Source organism: Pelophylax lessonae, assembly GCF_965119305.1.
Source record: "Pelophylax lessonae genome assembly, chromosome: 5".
Lineage (NCBI taxonomy): Eukaryota > Metazoa > Chordata > Amphibia > Anura > Ranidae > Pelophylax > Pelophylax lessonae.
Genome location: NC_138772.1, coordinates 476849175 through 476870161, shown reverse-complemented (window position 1 = coordinate 476870161; position 20987 = coordinate 476849175). Strand labels below are relative to the sequence as shown.

The following is a 20987-nucleotide window of genomic DNA, read 5'->3' as shown; positions in this document are numbered from 1 at the left end:
TTGGTGGTATTTGATCACCTGTGCGATTTTTATTTTTTGAGCTATAAACAAAAAAAGAGCGTAAATTTTGCAAAAATAATATTTTTCACATTTTTTATATGAAATTTCCCAAAAAAAATGTAAAGATCTAAATTTTTTAACATTTTAGGCCAATTTGTTTTCTGCTACATATGTTTGGTAAAAAAAAAAAAAAAAAAAGAAAAATCGCAAAAAGCGCATTTTGATTGGTTTGCACAAAAGTTATTGTGTTTACTAACTAAGGTAAAGATTTTTGTCGTTTTTGTTATTTTTTTTTTTTAACGAGTAATGGCGGCGATCTGTGATTTTTATTTGCGGGACTGAGACATTCCGGCAGACAGATTGGACCCTTGACTGACATTTTTTACACTTTTGGGGGTACCAGTGACATTACTACAGTAATCAGTGCTATACATATGCACTGTTACTGTAAAAATGACACTGGCAAGGAAGGGGTTAACTTTATTGGAGAAGGAGGGGTTAAGTGTGTCCCTAGGGGCGTGCTTCTAACTGTACAGGGATGTGGCTGTTTGTGCAACTATAGAGATATACGATCCTGCATAGCAGGACCGTATGATCTCTGCACTTACACAGGGGAGAATGACAGGCGGCTTTGCTTACATTAGCCGCCTGCCTTTCTCCCTCTGCAGCGGCAGCGGACAATCGTAGGTGGCCGGCGGACATCGGGTCCGCCGGTACAAGCCTGTGAACAAGTGGGGGCGGGAGCACACCTCCAGCAGCGCGCTCGCCCCCTAGAGCCTCACAGGCTAGCGACGTAGTACTACGTCGCTTTGCCTGTGAGGGGCTGACTGCCGCAGTAAATATACTGACGGCAGTCGGCAAGTGGTTAAATAAATTCATTTTTTTAAAATAATGTCACCAGTGTCCCTGATCACCGCCACACCAGTTATATGAAAAACGCTGTAGTGCACTGCTGACCATATGTTATAAAAAAAAATTATAATTTTAATTTCTTCATTTTCCAAAAAATTGTGACAAAAATTACAACTTTAAAAAACTGGCCTTGCCTCTTACTAAATACCTCGGGACTATCTACTTTCTAAAAAGGGTCATTTGAGGGATATTTGTACTGTCCTGGCGATTTTGGGCCTCAAGAAATTAAGATGATACATCAGTATATATTCCTACAGACTAAATAATAAAAACACTGATTTTGGTTACTTTCACCAAAGAAATCTTGCAGAATACAGTTTGGCCTAAATTTTGCACCATGCGGTTCAGTGCAGGAAAATTTTTACAAAAAGGGTCCGGGAATTTTTTTGTCCCGTTTCTTGGGGGAAGGGCAGCCAACTGAAATGAATGGGCCACCCTACACGCAACACGTGAAAACGTGTTTAAACCACTTGCCCTCAAGATTTACCCCCTTCATGACCAGGCCATTTTTTGCTATGCGGCACAACATTAATTTAACAGACAATTGCGCCATCATGAGAGGCTGTACCCAAAAAAAAGTTTGTCATTTTTTCCCCACAAATAGAGCTTTCTTTTGGTGGTATTTGATCACCTCTGCGGTTTTTATTTTTTGTGCTATAAATGAAAAAAGAGCAACAATTTTGAAAAAAACAATATTTTTTACTGTCTGCTATAAAACCTATCCAATAAAAAAATTGAAAAAAAAATCTAATTTCTTCAAAAGTTTAGGCCAATATGTATTCTGCTACATATTTTTGGTAAAAAGGATTCCAATAAGGGTATATCGATTGGTTTGCGCAAAAGGTTATAGTGTCTACAAACTAGGGGATAGGTGTATTTTGTAGGGATCGAATGATTATCGGTGGGGCTCATATTTACTTTTTTTGAAGCATCGGTATTGACCACAAACTTGCCGATATTGCTTTAAGTGGCTGTACTGGAGAGATGCCTGCAGCTAGAGGCATCACCCTGGTACTATTGTTTAGGCTTTCTTGTAAGGACAACCAATGCAGCTGAGCAGCAGCTCTATTGTCATTACAAGGAGCTGGAAGGCCCCCCCAACTGCCTTCCACGCCTTGCCTGGGTCTCCCATCTTACCGGGAGACCCGAGTGACCAGCCAGCACATCCGCTGGCTGGCCGAAAACCAGAACAAAGCAATGGCAATGGCAGCAGTCAGCGACTTTTAGCGGGATTGTAATATTGTGGCAGACACTAACTGACACATTTTGGGGACCAGTGACACTAATACAGTGCTAAAAAAATATGCACTGTCATTGTAATAATGCACAGGTGTCAACACAAGGCCCGCGGGCCGAATGCGGCCCCCCAGGCCATTTCATGTGGCCCTTACACCTCTCCTGCAGCTGCGACACCCCCCTCGTCTCTGCCCCCACCTTGTCTCTGTAGTCGTCAGCAGAGAGGACAGAACTCCTTTGCCAGATCCTGCACTCCTCTGTGCGGCTGCAAAAAGGCTCATCTTTGCCCCCCCCCCCCCTTTTCAGCAGTCTGCAGCAAAGAGGGGGGCAAAACTCCTTCTGCAGATCCTAAACCTCTCTGTGCAGCCACAACACCACCTTGCCTTTTCCTCTCCTGGTCTCAGCATTCAGTAGACTCTGGAAGCTGACTCCAGCCCTCCTCTGGTTCTCCTCCAGACCCTGCACTTCTTCCTAGATCCACTTGCATTTTCTTCCTGGCAGCACAAGGTAAGGGGGGTGCATTGTGATGCAAGTAAGGTTGGGTGACATAGACTTATGGTGGGGGAGGGGGGGGGGTTCTTGAAAATCCCGTGTAAGGGGGGGTGCTCTGGACATCCAAGTCTACAGTTATAAACGGCCCTTTGAGGGCAACTATAATTCTGATGTGGCCCGCAATGAAATGGAGTTTGACTCCCCTGTAATAATGACTCTGGCTGGGAAGGGGTTAACAGTGGTTCTTAACCTTGTTGGAGGTACTGAACCCCACTAGTTTCATATGCGCATTCAACAAACCCTTCTTAATTGGAAAAATAAAATATGATTTTTTCAAATTCAAAACATAGGTATATATTTATACATAGGTACACAAAATGAACAAAACCATTAAAGAACAAAACCATTAAGAACAAAGAACAAAACCATTAAAACGTGATTTTCACACAAAAACATAATAATTAATATTTACTGCAAATCAGTGTGACTTCTGCTGTTGTCTTTCAGAGACCAGTTCAGAAATGCGCGGCTTTACCTTGGCAAGTGCCACTCTCATGTCATTTTCGCAACAAAGTCTGTTCCTTTTCTTCGTTTTTATGTCCAGCATCCTCGAAAAGGATTGCTCACAAAGATATGTTGTAACAAACGGTATGAAAATCTCCAGAACTTTCTTAGCAATAACAGGGTAAGTTACCATTTGTTGACACCAAAACGTTGAGAGCGTTGTTGTTCTTAAGAGTTGCTGTTGAACCTGGCTCTGCTGAAGTTCAATGTTGCCTCAACACTAAACGTGAACGGCTGTCTCACCCATGCTGGATATGACTCTCTTGTAGGGAAGTATCCGTCGAGAGACTTTGCAAGCTCATCTAAGTGCGTGGCAATTGCTTGCTTCAGTTCCGCGGGTACAGAAATGTCTCCGATTCCAGATACATCTTCGATCTTACTTACACAGTCGTCTAGCAGGGGAAAGTTTGCAAAGTTGTCGTTCTCTATTCGTCGTTTCCATAACAGTAGCTTTTTTTGAAAAGCCTTCAGGTTTTCTTCCACTTCAATGATGTTGACTCCACCGCCCTGCATCTGTTGATTGAGATGATTGAGAGCTGCAAAGATATCAGTCGTATACGCTAAAATGAGAATAAACTCAGAACTTTTGAAGCAATCTGCATGATAATGTTGGTGCTCTTGTAAAAACAGGGCTAATTCCACACGCACGGCAAAAACACGATTCAGCACCTGTCCCCGGGATAACCACCGAACGTTAGAATGGTACAGAAGTACCTCGAATTCAGATCCCATTTCTTTACACAGCTCCCTGAAGATGCAATGCCTCAGAGCACTATTTCGCACATAATTCACGCATTCCACTACAATTTTTAATACTTCTGCCAGTTTTGGAGGCAAGGTTTTTGTTGCCAACGCATGCATGTGCAGAATACAATGCGTAACAATGATGTGTGGTGCATCGGCTTTCACTAGCGCACCAAAACCAGACTTTCTTCCCAGCATGGCTGGAGCTCCATCCAAACAAACTGCAGAAACCATATCCCACGAAAGATTGTTGTCTTTGAAGAAGTCATCCACAAGTTTCTTCACATCGGCTGCCTTAGTTGTTGTAAGAGGCTTACAAAATAAAAAATCTTCCTTTATCACGTCGTCTTTCACATAGCGCACGCATACTGCAAGCTGGCTTAGATTGGAAACGTCTGTGGTCTCGTCAAGTTGAGGGCTGAATTTTGCCGGGCTTGAAATCAGATCTGCAACTACTTGAGCCAAGACATCTTTGCTCATGTCTTCTATTCTGTCCCTGATGGTGTCATTTGAAAGAGGAATTTGGGATAACTTAACTTCAGCTGCTTTTCCCAGCATGATATTCACCATCTTCAACACAGCTGGTTTTATGAGTGTTTTACCAATGGTGTGTGGTTTGCCCTGCTTTGCGATCAGGTAAGCAACTTCATACGATGCTATGAGGATCGGATTGTTGATGGGTACAAAGCCGAGAACAGGCAGACTAGCCTTTTCATCGAATCTGGCTCTCCTCACCTTGAATTCAGCAAGTGTTGTGTTCTTGTATTTTCCATCTCCATGCAGCTTAAGGAAGTGTTCTCTTAGTTTTGCCGGTGCTAGACTAGAATTGCTCAACTTGGCATTGCAAATCATGCAGTTAGGACGCTGACTCCCATCACGTTCCGTTATACATGTGAATCCATATTGTACATATTCTTCCAACCACTTTCTTCTTTTGCTCGACATAGTTAGTATGAAGGGAATAAAATATTAAGAAAGAAATCACACGACGTACCACCACGACAGTTACAATTCGACTACTGGGCGTGCCAAATTCCCTGCAGCACAGATAGGCCAAGCGATGTTGCGTGATCACCTGCAGCCAATGAGCGGGGCGTGTCATCACCAATCATATGAGTTGGGTGTGTGTCTTGACCTCCTCCGAACCCGCTAGAGTGACTCACCGAACCCCTGGGGTTTGATCAAACCCAGGTTAAGAACCACTGGGTTAACATCTGAGGCATTTAAAGGGTTAACTGTGCTTAGCCAGTGTTTTCTTACTGTGGGGGAGGTGCTTTTACTAGGGGAAGGCATTGATCCATGTTCTTGCTTTGCAGAGACACAGGATCCATGCCTTCCCTACTGACAAAATAAGGATCTGCCTTGTTTACATAGGCAGATCACTGTTCTAGCTCTCTGCCTTAGTGATAGGCGGGTGTTGGTGGACATCGAGTCGGCAGTACCTGCAGATCAGCTCCCGATGTGTCTAATGAAAGGCGATGTGAAGTGGACAGGCGGTAAGGAGGAGATTCACTTGTTGCGTTTGCAGGCAGTACCGTCCACCAAATGTGACATGCCATTATATGTGCACAGCCTGAGCGGCCGCATGCCCTAGTTTAAGTGGACGGGCAGAGGGCAGTAAAACCACAGCTCAACCACCTGCTTTTACCACACCTGTAGATGCGCCCTAATGCTGCATTCACACCTGAGCGAAGCGTTCGGAGTTATGCAACAGCCAATTGACTTGAATGAGCGGCCTCTCATGTGACAAACATGCCAAAGAAGCTCCCATTCTTACCATCCTTGGGCACTGAGTCATGCGTGTTTGGCGGTGCGCATTTTTTTATTTTGCGCGCTACAAAACATTCCAACTGCTACCCACGTTCAGGGCAACATTAACCACTTCCCGACCGCCATACATATACTGCGGAGGTCAGCCCCGGCCAGGCAAAGTGACGTACCGGTACGTCACTAGCCTGTCACTCGCTTGTGAGCCAATAGCGGGCGAGCGCGCGCCCGCCCCGACTCGTTCCCTAACAAGTCAGTGCGTGTGACCGGCGGACCCGATGTCCGCTGGTCACTCGCGATCGTTTGCCGGGAAGGGAGAAAGGCAGGCGGCTAATGTAAACAAGCTGCCTGTCATTCTCCCCTGTGTAAGAATGGAGATCAGACGGTTCTACTATGTAGGACCGTTGATCTGTTTTTACACTAGTAGCCACAGCCAATCACAGTTAGAATCACGCCCCTAGGACACACTTAACCCCTCCCTCTCCAATACAGTTAACCCCTTCCCTGCCAGTGTCATTTTTACAGTAACAGTGCATATGTATAGCACTGATTACTGCAGTAATGTCACTGGTAACCCCAAAAGTTTTAAAAATGTCAGTCAAGGGTCCGATCTGTCCGCCGCAATGTCGCAGTCCCACAAAAAAAAAAAAAAAAACGCAGATCGCCGCCATTACTCGTTAAAAAAAAAAGAAAAACAACAAAAATGACAAAAATCTTTCCCTTTGTTAGTAAACGCGATAACTTTTGCGCAAACCAATCAAAATACGCTTTTTGCGATTTTTTTTTACCAAACATATGTAGCCTAAAACAAATTGGCTGAAAATGTAAAAAAAATTTTGATTTTTACTTTTTTTTTGGGGGGGAATTTCATATAAAAAAAATGTGAAAAATATTGTTATTTTTGCAAAATTGACGCTCTTTTTTTGTTTATAGCGCATGATCAAAAAAAAAAACGCACAGGTGATCAAATACCACCAAAAGAAAGCTCTGTTTGTGGGAAAAAAAGGACGCCAAATTAGTTTAGGTACAGCGTCACACGACAACTTTAATTGTCCGTTAAAGTCACGCAGTGCCGAATCGCAAAATACCCCCTGGTCAGGAAGGGGGTAAAAGCACGATGAGCATTTCTGGGCATTTTCCCCGTATACCCGTGTTTCCATGTTGTCAGGTGTTAACGCAGCATGATGGACAACCAGCAACCATATAAAGTATCCGATAAATAGATAATTCTTCCTATAGAGCGCAGCAGGGAGTGAGGATCCCCACTGGAGGCAATTTACTAACACTGGAGCAGCTGAGCATGGTAACCAATCAGCTTCCGTCTTCAGTTTGTTCTGCTAAGCTCTGAAAATGAAAGCTAGAAGCTGATTGGTTGCCATGCCCAGCTGTTCCAGTCCCCTCATGGTGTCTGTACACAGAGAAGCTCAGCCATACTACCTGACCAGCTCCGCACAGTACGAGGCCACCTTGCCGCTCTTCCCCCGGCTGTTCCCCGGGTACACAGGTGATTGGAGGCGCAGCATTGCCCTCACAGCCATGGCAAAGTCACCCCGGCGGCCGGGGCGGGGCTTTAGCACTTCAGCTCACCCCCTCATTGGGGGAAAAGTTCACACCGCTCTCTTCTACGTCATCATCCGCAGCCTGTGTTGTGGTCATGTGACCTGAAGTGACGCATTTCACAGGCGCCGGACCGTCTCCATAGATTCTTCTTCTTTTCTTTCCTCGGTGTGCGGAGCCGGTGAGTGTCCGGGAGGGGGCTGAGAGAGGGGCCTCCACCGGGGGTGGGATGTACTTCTTCCTATTCATTCCCTGTGTACACACAGCTGTCCTTCTGAGGGGGGGTTTAGGGCTACAGAGATCCCTACAACACACATTCAGCGATCAGCCATAACATTATGACCGCTGACAGCTAAAGTGAATAACATTGATTATCTCGCTGAAAGTGGGTGGGATGTATTAGGCAGCAGGTGAACATGCTGTCCCTGAAGTTGATGTGATGAAAGCAGAATAAAGGGGCAAGTGTAAGGATTTGAGTGACACTGATAAGGGCCACATTGTAACTGGGTCAGAACAACTCTACAACTGCAGCTCTTGTGGGATGTTCAGATCCGACCAAAGGTGGTCCGAATAAGGAGAACCGATCACAGGGTCATGGGTGGCCAAGGCTCATGGATGCACATGGAGACTGAAGACCGCTGCATGTAGTCTGAACCAATAGAAGAGGTACTGAAAAGCTCAAACTGCTGAAAAAATGAATGCTGGTTCTGATAGAAAGGTGTAAGGAACCCGCAGAGCATCGCAGTTTGTTGTATACGGCAGTGGTCCTCAACCCTGGTCCTCAGGGCCCACTAACAGGCCAGGTTTGCAAGATAACTGAAATACATCCCAGGTGATATCATTTGCTGCTGCTAAGTGATTGCAGTACTCTATTCTGCATCTCTCCAAGGTAATACTTAAAATCTGGCCTGTTAGTGGGCCCTGAGGACCGCTGGTATACGGGGCCCATGCTGAGCCATGTCCACAGCTAAAAGCACCTACAATGGGGTGTGTAAGCATCAGAATCGGACCATGGAGCAATGGAATAAGGTGGTCTGGTCTGATGAATCACATTTCCTTTTACATCATGTGGGTGGCCGGGTGCATTTGTGTCACTTACCTGGGGAAGAGATGACACAAAGATGCAGCATGGGAAGAAGACAAGCCAACAGAGCCAGAATGATGCTTTGGGCAATGTTCAGCTGGGAAAACTTAGTCCAGCCATTCATGTGGATGTTACTTCGCTTAATCCGTACCACCTACCTGAACATTGTTGATGACCAAGTACACCCCTTTATGGAAATGGTATTCCCTGATGGTAGTGGCCTATTTCAGCAGGATAATGTGCCCTGCCACACTAAAAAAAAATGGTTCAAGAATGGTTTGAGGAATGCAACGATGACTTCAGGGTGTTGACTTGGCCTCCAAATTCTCCAGATCACAAACCATCGAGCATCTGTGGGATATGCTGGAAAGACAAGTCTGATCCATGGAGGCTTCACCTCACAACTTACAGGATGTAAACTATATGTGAATGTACAGGGAGTGCAGAATTATTAGGCAAATGAGTATTTTTGAGGATTAATTTTATTATTGAACAACAACCATGTTCTCAATGAACCCAAAAAACTCATTAATATCAAAGCTGACTATTTTTGGAAGTAGTTTTTAGTTTGTTTTTAGTTTTAGCTATTTTAGGGGGATATCTGTGTGTGCAGGTGACTATTACTGTGCATAATTTTTAGGCAACTTAACAAAAATCAAATATACAGTATACCCATTTCAATTATTTATTTTTACCAGTGAAACCAATATAACATCTCAACATTCACAAATATACATTTCTGACATTCAAAAACAAATCAGTGACCAATATAGCCACCTTTCTTTGCAAGGACACTCAAAAGCCTGCCATCCATGGATTCTGTCAGTGTTTTGATCTGTTCACCATCAACATTGCGTGCAGCAGCAACCACAGCCTCCCAGACACTGTTCAGAGAGGTGTACTGTTTTCCCTCCTTGTAAATCTCACATTTGATGATGGACCACAGGTTCTCAATGGGGTTCAGATCAGGTGAACAAGGAGGCCATGTCATTAGCTTTTCTTCTTTTATACCCTTTCTTGCCAGCCACGCTGTGGAGTACTTGGACGCGTGTGATGGAGCATTGTCCTGCATGAAAATCATGTTTTTCTTGAAGGATGCAGACTTCTTCCTGTACCACTGCTTGAAGAAGGTGTCTTCCAGAAACTGGCAGTAGGACTGGGAGTTGAGCTTGACTCCATCCTCAACCCGAAAAGGCCCCACAAGCTCATCTTTGATGATACAAGCCCAAACCAGTACTCCACCTTGCTGGCGCCTGAGTCGGACTGGAGCTCTCTGCCCTTTACCAATCCAGCCATGGGCCCATCCAGACTCACTCTTATTTCATCAGTCCATAAAACCTTTGAAAAATCAGTCTTGAGATATTTCTTGGCTCAGTCTTGACGTTTCAGCTTGTGTGTCTTGTTCAGTGGTGGTCGTCTTTCAGCCTTTCTTACCTTGGCCATGTCTCTGAGTATTGCACACCTTGTGCTTTTGGGCACTCCAGTGATGTTGCAGCTCTGAAATATGGCCAAACTGGTGGCAAGTGGCATCTTGGCAGCTGCACGCTTGATTTTTCTCAGTTCATGGGCTGTTATTTTGCGCCTTGGTTTTTCCATACGCTTCTTGCGACCCTGTTGACTATTTTGAATGAAATGCTTGATTGCTCGATGATCACGCTTCAGAAGCTTTGCAATTTTAAGAGTGCTGCATCCCTCTGCAAGATATCTCACTATTTTTGACTTTTCTGAGCCTGTCAAGTCCTTCTTTTGACCCATTTTGCCCAAGGAAAAGAAGTTGCCTAATAATTATGCACACCTGATATAGGGTGTTGATGTCATTAGACCACACCCCTTCTCATTACAGAGATGCACATCACCTAATATGCTTAATTGGTAGTAGGCTTTCGAGCCTATACAGCTTGGAGTAAGACAACATGCATAAAGAGGATGATGTGGTCAAAATACTCATTTGCCTAATAATTCTGCACTCCCTGTATATATATGTCTATATGTGAATCCTCACTTTGTAAAACAACCCATTCAGTTAAAAATAGAAATGAAAGGCAAAACGTGTGTGTGTGTATGTATGTGTGTGATATATATATATATGAAAAAGTCCACAGGGATTGCTGCACAATTCTTTCTTTAAGCCCCGTACACACGTACCGATGGTCGGCTTACAAATGTTCCTCTTTTCTCCCCGGGATGTCGGTGTCTGCTGAAAAGTGCAAAGACAGCACAAGGACAGCACAAGAATTTTGTCCACCGACTGCAGAAGTGATGTCATGTAATGGTTAACTTTCCCTGTGTTTTCTATTTTCTGAGCATGCCCAGTCTTGCAAATCTGCGGTCTGTCGGCCGAATTGTGTACTGACAGGCGAACAATCGTCCGTTCTGGTGTCGGCATACAAAAATTTTCATGTTTGCAAGAAAGACTTTTGTCCGCGGATTGTGCGCAGACATCTGTCGGAGGCACCATACTAACACGCGTACAATCGGCAGATCCTTCGTCCACCGACGTTTGTATGCCGACGATCGGTACGTGTGTACGGGCCTTTATTGGAAAGATATCCAAAGTACATACCAGTACAATATCATAGTATTTCAATCGTAACGTTTCGGATTCAAAGGTTAGCGTCCTTCCTCATACAGAAATACATCTAAATCTCTATACAAGTACAAGAGCTTATATATGTTCAAGCATCAATTAAGAATCCACGAGTCGTCAATCATTGATTAATTCACACAGTGGTCTCCAATGTAACATTAGGAGGACTGAGACAAAGTTACAAAACACAGATCCTTCCCTATATGCAATTAGTCATATCCAGTGTTATCCTAATGATAAAAGAATAAAAAATATTTGTCAATAAAAAAGATTCTACAAGAAACCTATTTTGATCAATGAAATAACACAATTAACTATATGTTGCGGTGTTGAATATAGCTGTCACTGTTGAAGGTGTAGGACCCATAATTGGACCAAAAGGTCCCTTCAAAAAAGATACCATTTACAAAAATAAATACAAGTCGAGTTCAGAATTTAACCCCTTCGGTTGTAAGGTATCCAAAAAATGGATCCTTTGGACTTCACGTTTCCTAAGCTGTAATTCACGATTTCCTCCCCTTCTGTTTCTAGGTATATTGTCAATGACCATAAATCTCAATTGGGACACTGAGTGTCCTTTTTCCAGAAAGTGTCTCGCTAACGGTAGCTGAACTAATTTATCTTTTATTGAGTATTTATGTCGGGCAATGCGATCTTTAACTTTTTGAGTGGTTTCACCAATATAGTATAAGCCATAAGGGCATTTAATAATGTATATAACATGAAGACTGACAAGTAAAGTGATCCTTGATTTTTATATCATATCCCTTGTGTGGATGTGTAAAGTTTTTTTTCATTTTATCATTGAATTGCACTGAATGCAGCTCAGGCATGGATAAGAGCCTGTATTTTTTGGTCCTAAAAATGTTGTCATAGGACTGGGATCAACATACTGGTCAGTAATATATGTTTCTTGTAGAATCTTTTTTATTGACAAATATTTTTTATTCTTTTATCATTAGGATAAGGCTCCTTTCACACACTCCGTCCGTTGGACGGAGTCCGTTTTTCTCAGCGGGGGATCGAGCCGCCGATCCCCCGCTGAGCAGCAGGAGGACAGCTGTGTCTCCGTGCTGTATGCGGAGACACAGCTGACAGTTCCCCCTGCATCTCTATGGGGGGAAATCGGATGTCAACGGACCGTCAGTCCGTTCTCACCCGATCCCATCCGGTCCGATCCGCTGGACGGATGGAAAATAGGGTTTCCATCCGTCCAGATTTGATGGATCGGATCGGGTCGGATGTCAGCGGACATGTCTCCGCTGACATCCGATGCCCCATAGGAATGCATGGGGGGACCGTTCAGATCCGCCAAAAAAACGGACAGGCGGATCTGAACGGTCCGCCTGTGTGAAAGGGGCCTTACACTGGATATGACTAATTGCATATAGGGAAGGATCTGTGTTTTGTAACTTTGCCTCAGTCCTCCTAATGATACATTGGAGACCACTGTGTGAATGAATCAATGATTGACGACTCGTGGATTCTTAATTGATGCTTGAACATATATAACTTTTTGTACTTGTATAGAGATTTAGATGTATTTCTGTATGAGGAAGGACGTTAACCTTTGAGTCCGAAACGTTACGATTGAAATACTATGATATTGTACTGGTATGTACTTTGGATATCTTTCCAATAAAGAAAGAATTGTGCAGCAATCCCTGTGGACTTTTTCTTATATATATATACAGCCTGTGGGATGGCTTGATTGCTTTTCACACAACCTCAACAAACCACTGCTGTTGTGCTGCTCACTTAATCTTTTGAATCTATATATATATATATATATATATATATATATATATATATATATATATATATATATATATATATATATATATATATATATATATATATATTCTCTCCTTTTTTCATAAGTGATCACACACCACCTGTTCTCAGCTGCATAAGACGTTTAGAGAACTGGGGAGGAGAAACATCACTACACTGGTCTTCCTAGTGAATGGCAAACAAGTCTGATCATTGGAGGAGAGCAGGTTGAATTCTCAGCGCAGCTAGAACACTGACTAGGCTGTGCTGTCATGCTTGGTGTGTGCAGGTTTTAATAGGAAAGTAGAGGAACTGGCAGGGATTTCACACAAAGGAATCAATACAAGGAGAACTGAATACTCCTTTATCAAGTACAGGGTACAGCAGCCACATATCAGGAATATGAAATGTTGGGGTAACGTATTTTTTAAAGGAACTGCTACTGACGGCTTAGTGCCAGAAACTACATCATACCTTCAGAGGTATTTTGGCATCCATGCCTCGAGCTGTTCTGGTGGCAAAAGGGGCTATATTTGACAGTAAAAGGGGGGGGGGGTTACACAATATTAGGTGGTGGCCATAAAGTTATGGCTGATCAGTGTATTATACCAGTCAGTGGACTGTTTGGGTTGGTAATGGAAGATGAAAAATAACTGGCCATATCACCAGGTAATAAAACGAAGTTACTGGGGCCTCAGAAAAACAGACTGTTGTGTTATGCAGCTAACACGCCATGTCATTTGGTTTTGGCCAAAGTTCCACTGTAACCTCCAACTCTTCTTGCACTTCTGTGAGATTCCAGGAGCCAGTTGGAGTGGCAATAGGATGATGGCTTTGATCACAAAGAAGAGCATTTAGATTTCTGACAGATAAAGTTATAGCTTGTCACAAATGAAACTTTGTCACAACTGTTAAAAAAAAAAAAGACAGTTATATGTTATTTACATTTTAAAATGGAAGTTTACTTCCACTTTAAATCCGATATCATATGTAAACCCATCGTTTAAACAGTTACATTCCTGGAACATGCCAGGAACATAACTGTCACATTGGTTGAGCTCACAACCAAACTGTCAAACCATTAATTGGCTGTTGTCATAACTGATTACATGTGCAGGATCATGGCAGCTGAAGATCAAACCGAGGCCAAGATGGCCGCTTCCTGGGCTGAAAACGGTAGGAGGGTTTAGTTCCGCTTTAACTGCCAAAGTATTTAAAATATTGCATTCAAGCATCAGATTTTTACACATCTGCCAGTATATACTGCACAGGTGAAACACTGGAGACCTTTATCAATTCATAGAGACAGATTATTAGTTCCTACCTCCCAGATGCCCTAAAGTTACCCTTCAACAGAATGGAAATCCGATCCTGTATAAAGTAAAAATCTGTCTCCTCTAAATCTGTTGCAGACTTGTGCAAATATGTCTCAGATGGCTGCCCAGGAGTACAGGGATCACAAAGTCATAGGAAAAATGTAAGGGCTCTTTCACAGTAGTGGCTGGGGACCATAAAATCCTGCAGTTCGGCTTTGTATTCACTGCTCCCCCTTTAGATGCACAGGCAGCAGGTGGGGGGTTTACACATAGAGAAGAAAATATTCACTGCGCTTAGGTCATATAAAGCAGCTAGCATAAATTGCTGGTAATAATTGGCAGAAATATAAGAAAGAAATGCAGCAGTTCATTCATAAAAATAAGTCCACAATCACTAGGAACTCCCGGAGTGTGTAACAGAAAATAAACATTCCTAAATGTAAAAGTCCAAAAGTCCCAGGGGGCACCCAAGGTGCATAAAATGATACTATAGGTATAAAAAAAGCACACCTCCACCAACACTATAGCACACTGGGCCTGTTACCCTAAGCCTAAGGTATGGACCGCTGGATTATAGCTGGTCAAACAAGTGTTCCTAAACTCCTCTGCTTGTCTTTAATCCTAAATAATGACATCCAAATAGGTCCTGTAAGCCCCTCTGAGACAATCTCTTGACAGGTGTAAAAATTAACGGACACTACCTCCCCGTGTAGTATATCAAAAATGCTCAAAGGTTTATTTAAATAAATTCAGAATACTCACATTTAAATGTATGAAAACAAGCGTGTCAAAAAGCATAAACCTGGATGGATTCCAACCAACAAGATGGCTGGAGTCCACATATGTAGCGACGTTTATTAGCCAAGCTCCACCCACATGCTGTAATACTCTGCTTTGTAGCTGTAACAGGAAATATACCCACTGTCACTTTCGGCAGGCGTAACGTCCGCCGAGTTTACCCAGTCAAGTGAAGGGGGCCGCTCTGCAAGCACCCCACAACCGTGCGAAAAGCACGCAGTTGAACTGGGATTCAAGTGGTTAAAGCAGGCGATGAAAAGGCAATACAATGCCTCCTCACCGTCTGTCAAATGCTCTCTAAAGAGTGATCTAAATGCAGATTGCTCTTCAGAGACCAATGCAAGTGTGAACAAACTCGAACATATACTTTTCCAAGTGAGACAATGAGTTTCTGAGTTGCAGTTAATATTGTTATATGTTTTGTCAAGGTTAGTCGAGACTTCGTGACAACTATACCCTCTAATGGCAAAATGCATTATTGGAGAAAAGCAACAGGCTGGGACTGTTAAGCCAGCTATAGACGATTCAAATTTTGTCTGGTTCAGCAGGGGCTGGCCGAGATTTGAATCATGTATAGACAGACCGATTGTACCCAAGTTGATTCATCAATCAACTTTAGCCTGACGGATTTTGCATGTGATTATTGCCAGCGGCTATAGCCACCAGCAATATTCACTGTTTGTTCTTCTGGATGGGACAGCACAAGGGAAGAGATTTCCCCACCCATTCTCTTTTCTGAATGCAGGAAAGAAAAATTGAATCATCTATGGCCAGCCTTAAAGTGATTGTACACACTCGTATTTATTTATTTTTTTTTTTACATAACAAACATGTCATACTTACCTGCTCTGTGCAGTGGTTTTGCACAGAGCAGCCTTGATCCTCCTCTTCTTGGGTCCCTCTTCCGCACACCTGGCCTCTCCCTCCTGTTGAATGCCCCCACAGCAAGCAGCTTCCTATGGGGGCACCCAAGCTGCAGCTCCCTGTGTCTATACAGACATGGGGCCCAGCCCCCCCCCCTCTCCATTTCGTCATTGGCTCACTGACTTTGAAATCAGCGGGATCCATGCTGCCATCTCAGCCAATGAGGAGAGAGAGTCTCGGGCAGCTGAGTCTCTTGTGCAAAATCACTGGATAGATATGGGGCTCGGGTAAGTATTAGTGGGGCTAAGAGAGGCAGCTGCACATAGAAAGAATGCATTAAGATAAAAAAAAAAACCTTCTGACTTTACAATCACTTTAATGAACAGACCTTGAATAAAGTTGTTCCAAGAGAGTGATGTCATTAGTGTGGAGCATTCTTTGTAAAGATATAGCAGTCCACTAGAGTAAGGACGGGCTCCTATGGCCAGCACCTGTCTCATCCCAGACTGGGGAGGAGGAGTGGAGTCTGGAGCAAAACTTTACATGGTGGATGCTACAACAATAATGTTGTTGCTAATTTGCTTGATGAATGTTACCTCCTGGTTCATCATTGCAATTTTCCATGCCCCCCCCCCCCCCCTCGGTGACCCCCTGCCTCCAAATTCCTCACAGGACAGTGAATAGTCCTCACCATCCCTATTCATTTTACAGTCAAGCTAAACTAGGAAGAAGTAGTGATCTTTCTGACGGGCTTGGAAATTCTTAAAAGACTGGCTGTGCAGTGTTCCAAATAAAATGACTGTGCATGTGCCCTTGAAGCTGTTGGACTGGAGTTCCACTTTAATAAGTATTTTCCGTACACTAAACTGATTATGGCCAGTAAGTTTGAAATTCTAGTTTAGTCCAGCTTTACCATAACTGGCTGGATATATGCATACATTTTCTGTACTTTTATTGTAGAATATTCCTTTGGCTCAGACATCTCTCATCTGTTTGCAGGCCGAAAAAATGAAGAAGAAAAACCCAGGAAATGAAAAGGTCCAGGCGAAGAAGATGAGTGCCGAAGCTGCGGACAGGGAGGCCGCAACTTCCAGCCGGCCGTGTACTCCTCCTCAGACTTCATGGTTTGAGTTCTTATTGGATGATTCATTGATGGAGATTCACCTTCAGAAGTCTTCTCCAGGTACTGGATTTTAGTTTATGTGCAGTGATTTGGTGCATTTGGATTTCTGAATAAGAGCTGCATTAATGAAACAACCAGCTTGTTCTACTGTGAACCCTGTTAAGGAACTTGCTGGGAATGTGCCAGAGCAAAGAGTTTTCCTTTGCAGCAGCATCTTTTAGTGTTGCTTGCAAAGCCCAACTCCATATGTGTTTATTTATGGTAAAATTAGCATTTTAATGCACAAAATTGCAGCACATAGTAATGTAAAGTGATATAAACCCGCGTTCACTAAAAAAATTGAAATTAACCACTTTACCACCAGAGGATTTTCCTTGTTTTTCGTCTGGGCCACTTTTTGCAACTTGGCACTGTGTGAATTTAACGGACAATTGCACGGTCCTGCAACGCCGTACCCAAATTAAATTTAAGTCCTTGTTTTCACACAAACAGAGCTTTATTTTGGTGGTATTTGATCACCTCTGCGCTTTTCATTTTTTGCGATATTAATAAAAAAAGAGCGAAAATTTTGCGAAAAAAATGACATTTTCTACTTTGACAGTTAAAAAATATCCAATATATAAAATTTTTGTCATATATTTAGGCCAAAATGTATTTAGCTACATGTCTTTGACAAAAAAATCCTCAAGGAGTGTATTTTTAAACGCTTTAAGACCGGAAGATTTTACCCCATTCCTTTATTCCATTATTTTGCGATTCGGCACTGCGTTAATTTAATGGACAATTGCGCGGTCGTGCAACACTGTACCTAAATTAAATTTATGTCCTTTTTTCCCCCACAAATAGAGCTTTCTTTTGGTGGTATTTGATCACCTCTGCGCTTTTTATTTTTTGCGATATTAATAAAAAAAGAGCGAAAATTTTGAGGGAAAAAAAAACAATATTTTTTACATTCTGATATATAACATTCCCCAAAAAAATTTATAAATCAAAATTTTTTAACATTTTAGGCCAATTTGTTTTCTGCTCCATATTTTTGGTAAAAAAAAATCACAATAAGCGTATTTTGATTGGTTTGCGCAAAAGTTATTGCGTTTACTAACTACGGCAAAGATTTATGTAATTTTTATTGTTTGTTTTTTTTTTTTCTAGTAATGGCGGCGATCTGCAATTTTTTTTGCGGGACTGTGACATTGCAGGGGACAGATCGGACCCCTAACTGACATTTTTGACACTTTTGGGGGTACCAGTGACATTACTACAGTAATCCGTGCTATAAATATACACTGTTAGTGTAAAAATGACACTGGCAGGGAAGGGGTTAACTTTTATTGGTTATCAAGGGGTTAATGTATGCCTGGTGCTTACTGACGTGTGTGTGGGGGGAGGGGACTGTGTGACACAGGCACAGATCGCAGGTTCAGATATGCCTGTCACTTAGGAGGTCACTTAGGAGATCCGCCCGCTTTGTTTACACAAGCGGGCGGATTTCCTCACTTGATCCCCAACAATCGGGGAAGAGCGGCGGTGATCACCGCCTCTCCTCCCCTGGCCCGACTCCCGCTGTGTATGAATACAGCGGGAGCGAGCCTCTGGCGGCGCGCGCGCACACCGCCAAGACAGGGGAATGTCTTGTGACGCAGGTCTACGTCGCCAGACGATAACGAGCCACTGTGCCGCAGTAGAGGCACAGTGAGCAGTGGTAAAGAGGTTAATATATGTATAATAAATATATGTAAAAAATGCAGCTGCTGCTTCACGAAGTAAAAACTTGGACTATATATATATATATATATATATATATATATATATATATATATATATATATATATATATATATACCCAATTTAACACCGCGCTAGCATAAAATCATTGTGCAATGTGTCTTCAAAAAAATCATATATATATAAAATAAATACAAAGGCGTACAAAGTGTAGATATTCAATAAAACAAAAATTTAATCAAGTGAATGCTTATACAAATATTCAATAATTGTGATAACACAAAGTCCAAGATATAGGTTTTTCAATAAGGTGCTCCAGTGCAAACAAGAAAACCATTTGTGCTCCAGGTGACTGTGACCCCTCCAGGTACCCCACTTACCAGAACAAAGCGACCCTAGAAAGGGTTAGGAAAGTCTGTATGCAATGGAATGTAGTAATGCACCAGAACTTCTCCTAGATGATACCAGGTTGTTAGAGACGATTCTTGTCAAAGGTGGTCCGAGATTCCTCCACAAACCCAATACCGGAAACAAGAGACCACGGATAGTGAAGTACGTTTTGGTATTTTTATTAATAAAGCCAAAAAAACATACTCCAACAATAGGCAATAGATGGCAGTGTAAATCAAAGCAAGCTTCCGCAAACACCGCTATTGGCGTGCGTTCCACGGCCGATCCAGGAAGTTGACCGGTCAACTTTGTATCTCTATCTATAGTTCTCTTTATTGTTTCATCTGTTTTTATTTACTTCAAACTACACTTCATTTTAACAGATTACTGATTTATTCTTCTTTTATTCTTGTGTTACTATTGTGGAATTTACATAACGGCGAGGGGTGCATTACTGTTTCCAGCATTGCTTACAGAACACTGTGTGGAGATTATAGGGGCTAATGGGCAACGGGTTGATGTACCCAAGTATATGTTCGTTCGCATGCAGATTATGCTACTACTGTACAATGGTGATACTTTAGCGCTGCACAATCCTGGATAAAATGAGAATCAGTTTTTTTGCTTAGAATAAAGATCACGATTCTCAGCGTAACATCATCTTTCACATTATACAAAAAATCGGGCTAACTTTACTATTTCATTTTTTAAAAAATGAATTGAAGTGTATTTTTTCCCAAAAAAATTGCTTTTGAAAGACCACTACGCAAATACAGTGTGACATAAAATGTTGCAATGACCGCCATTTTATTCTCTAGGGTCTCTGCTTAAAAAAAAAAAATATATATATGTTTGTGTGTGTATATATATATATATATAGTGTGTGTATGTTTGGGGGTTGTAAGTCATTTTCTTGCAAAAAATACTGATTTTTAAGCAACAAGTGTCTGAAAAAGGCTTTGTCTTTAAGTAGTTAAATTGCCCTCCTTTAGAGACCGAAGTTCATCTCTTTGATCTAATAGAACCAAATGATACAATGCACTAATTAGTGGAAATGCCGGATTAGGATTGTGAGGGGGGGATGAATCCGAGATCGCAATTTTTTTAAACGATTATTCATGCAGCTCTATGATACTTTCTACTCATGTTGTAAATTACCTGCAGTTGCTGTTGTCGTCAATGTACCTCGGGTGATTTGGGTGCATGTTAATGTGGATGTGTGCTTGGGCCCTAAAGTTGTCAGTCTTTTCCAACAAATGATGTTTATCTGTTAACTTTCTTTTTTTTTTTTATGTATTTTTAAACATTGTGATACCCTTTTGACCTGTTCATTTAATGATTTGAAACATTTCTATCCTTAGATCCACCTCCTGTTCAGCTGATTGTCCAGTTTCTAGAGCAAGCCTCCAAACCCACTGTAAATGAACAGAATCAAGTGCAACCACCTACTGACAACAAGAGAAATCGCACTCTGAAACTGTTGGCTTTGAAAGTGGCAGCTCACTTAAAGTGGGACCTTAATGTGCTTGAGAAGAGGTATGAATGTACTTATAAGTAGTATTGAGCCCAGGCGTGTTCAGATCCTCGTTCAAATCCACCTGAGCGAGCTCACCAGGAGCAGTCTCTTTACTGGCCAATCATACATGGCCCAGACACTTCCTGCCCCATGGTCACACATATACAAACCCCTTGTATATGCACGGCTGTGAGGCAGGTAATGCCTAATACAGCTTCTTGGTGGGCTCGCTCAGGTAAATTCGGACTAGCATCCAAACATGCCTGAGCTTATCATCACTCAAAGGCATTCTGCAGATAGGTTCTGTCTGTTTCTGTACTGGTTTCCTTTTCAGTACAAAAATCCATCTTCCACTTTCAGTCTTGATCTTTTCCAAACCACTCAATTAAGCTCATTTATTTCTGCCTCAGAGAATTCTGGATAAAGGAGTGTTACACATCTGGTTAAAGTGGGAGTTCAGCCAAAACCTTTCTAACGCTAAATCTACTCTTAGCCACATTGTAAAACGAATCGGTCTAACCCCGTAATAGGGTAGTAAAT

At 42.4% G+C, this 20987-nt stretch overlaps 2 protein-coding genes across 2 annotated transcripts in view; one reads left to right on the top strand and one right to left on the bottom strand.

Annotated features, from left to right (window-relative positions):
* NDUFAF6 (NADH:ubiquinone oxidoreductase complex assembly factor 6) overlaps positions 1-7310 on the bottom strand; it is a 115793-nt gene extending 108483 nt beyond the window's left edge. The window contains exon 1 of the mRNA XM_082259350.1: positions 7153-7310. Coding sequence (XP_082115476.1) covers positions 7153-7253 — 101 coding nt within the window. The 5' untranslated portion in view covers positions 7254-7310. The remainder of the gene's footprint in view (positions 1-7152) is intronic.
* Positions 7311-7354: 44 nt separating this feature from the next.
* The window catches only part of INTS8 (integrator complex subunit 8), a 142523-nt gene continuing 128890 nt past the window's right edge, over positions 7355-20987 (top strand). The window contains exons 1-3 of the mRNA XM_082259349.1: positions 7355-7453; positions 16694-16877; positions 20293-20467. Of these exons, the coding sequence (XP_082115475.1) occupies positions 16703-16877; positions 20293-20467 (350 nt within the window). The 5' untranslated portion in view covers positions 7355-7453; positions 16694-16702. The remainder of the gene's footprint in view (positions 7454-16693; positions 16878-20292; positions 20468-20987) is intronic.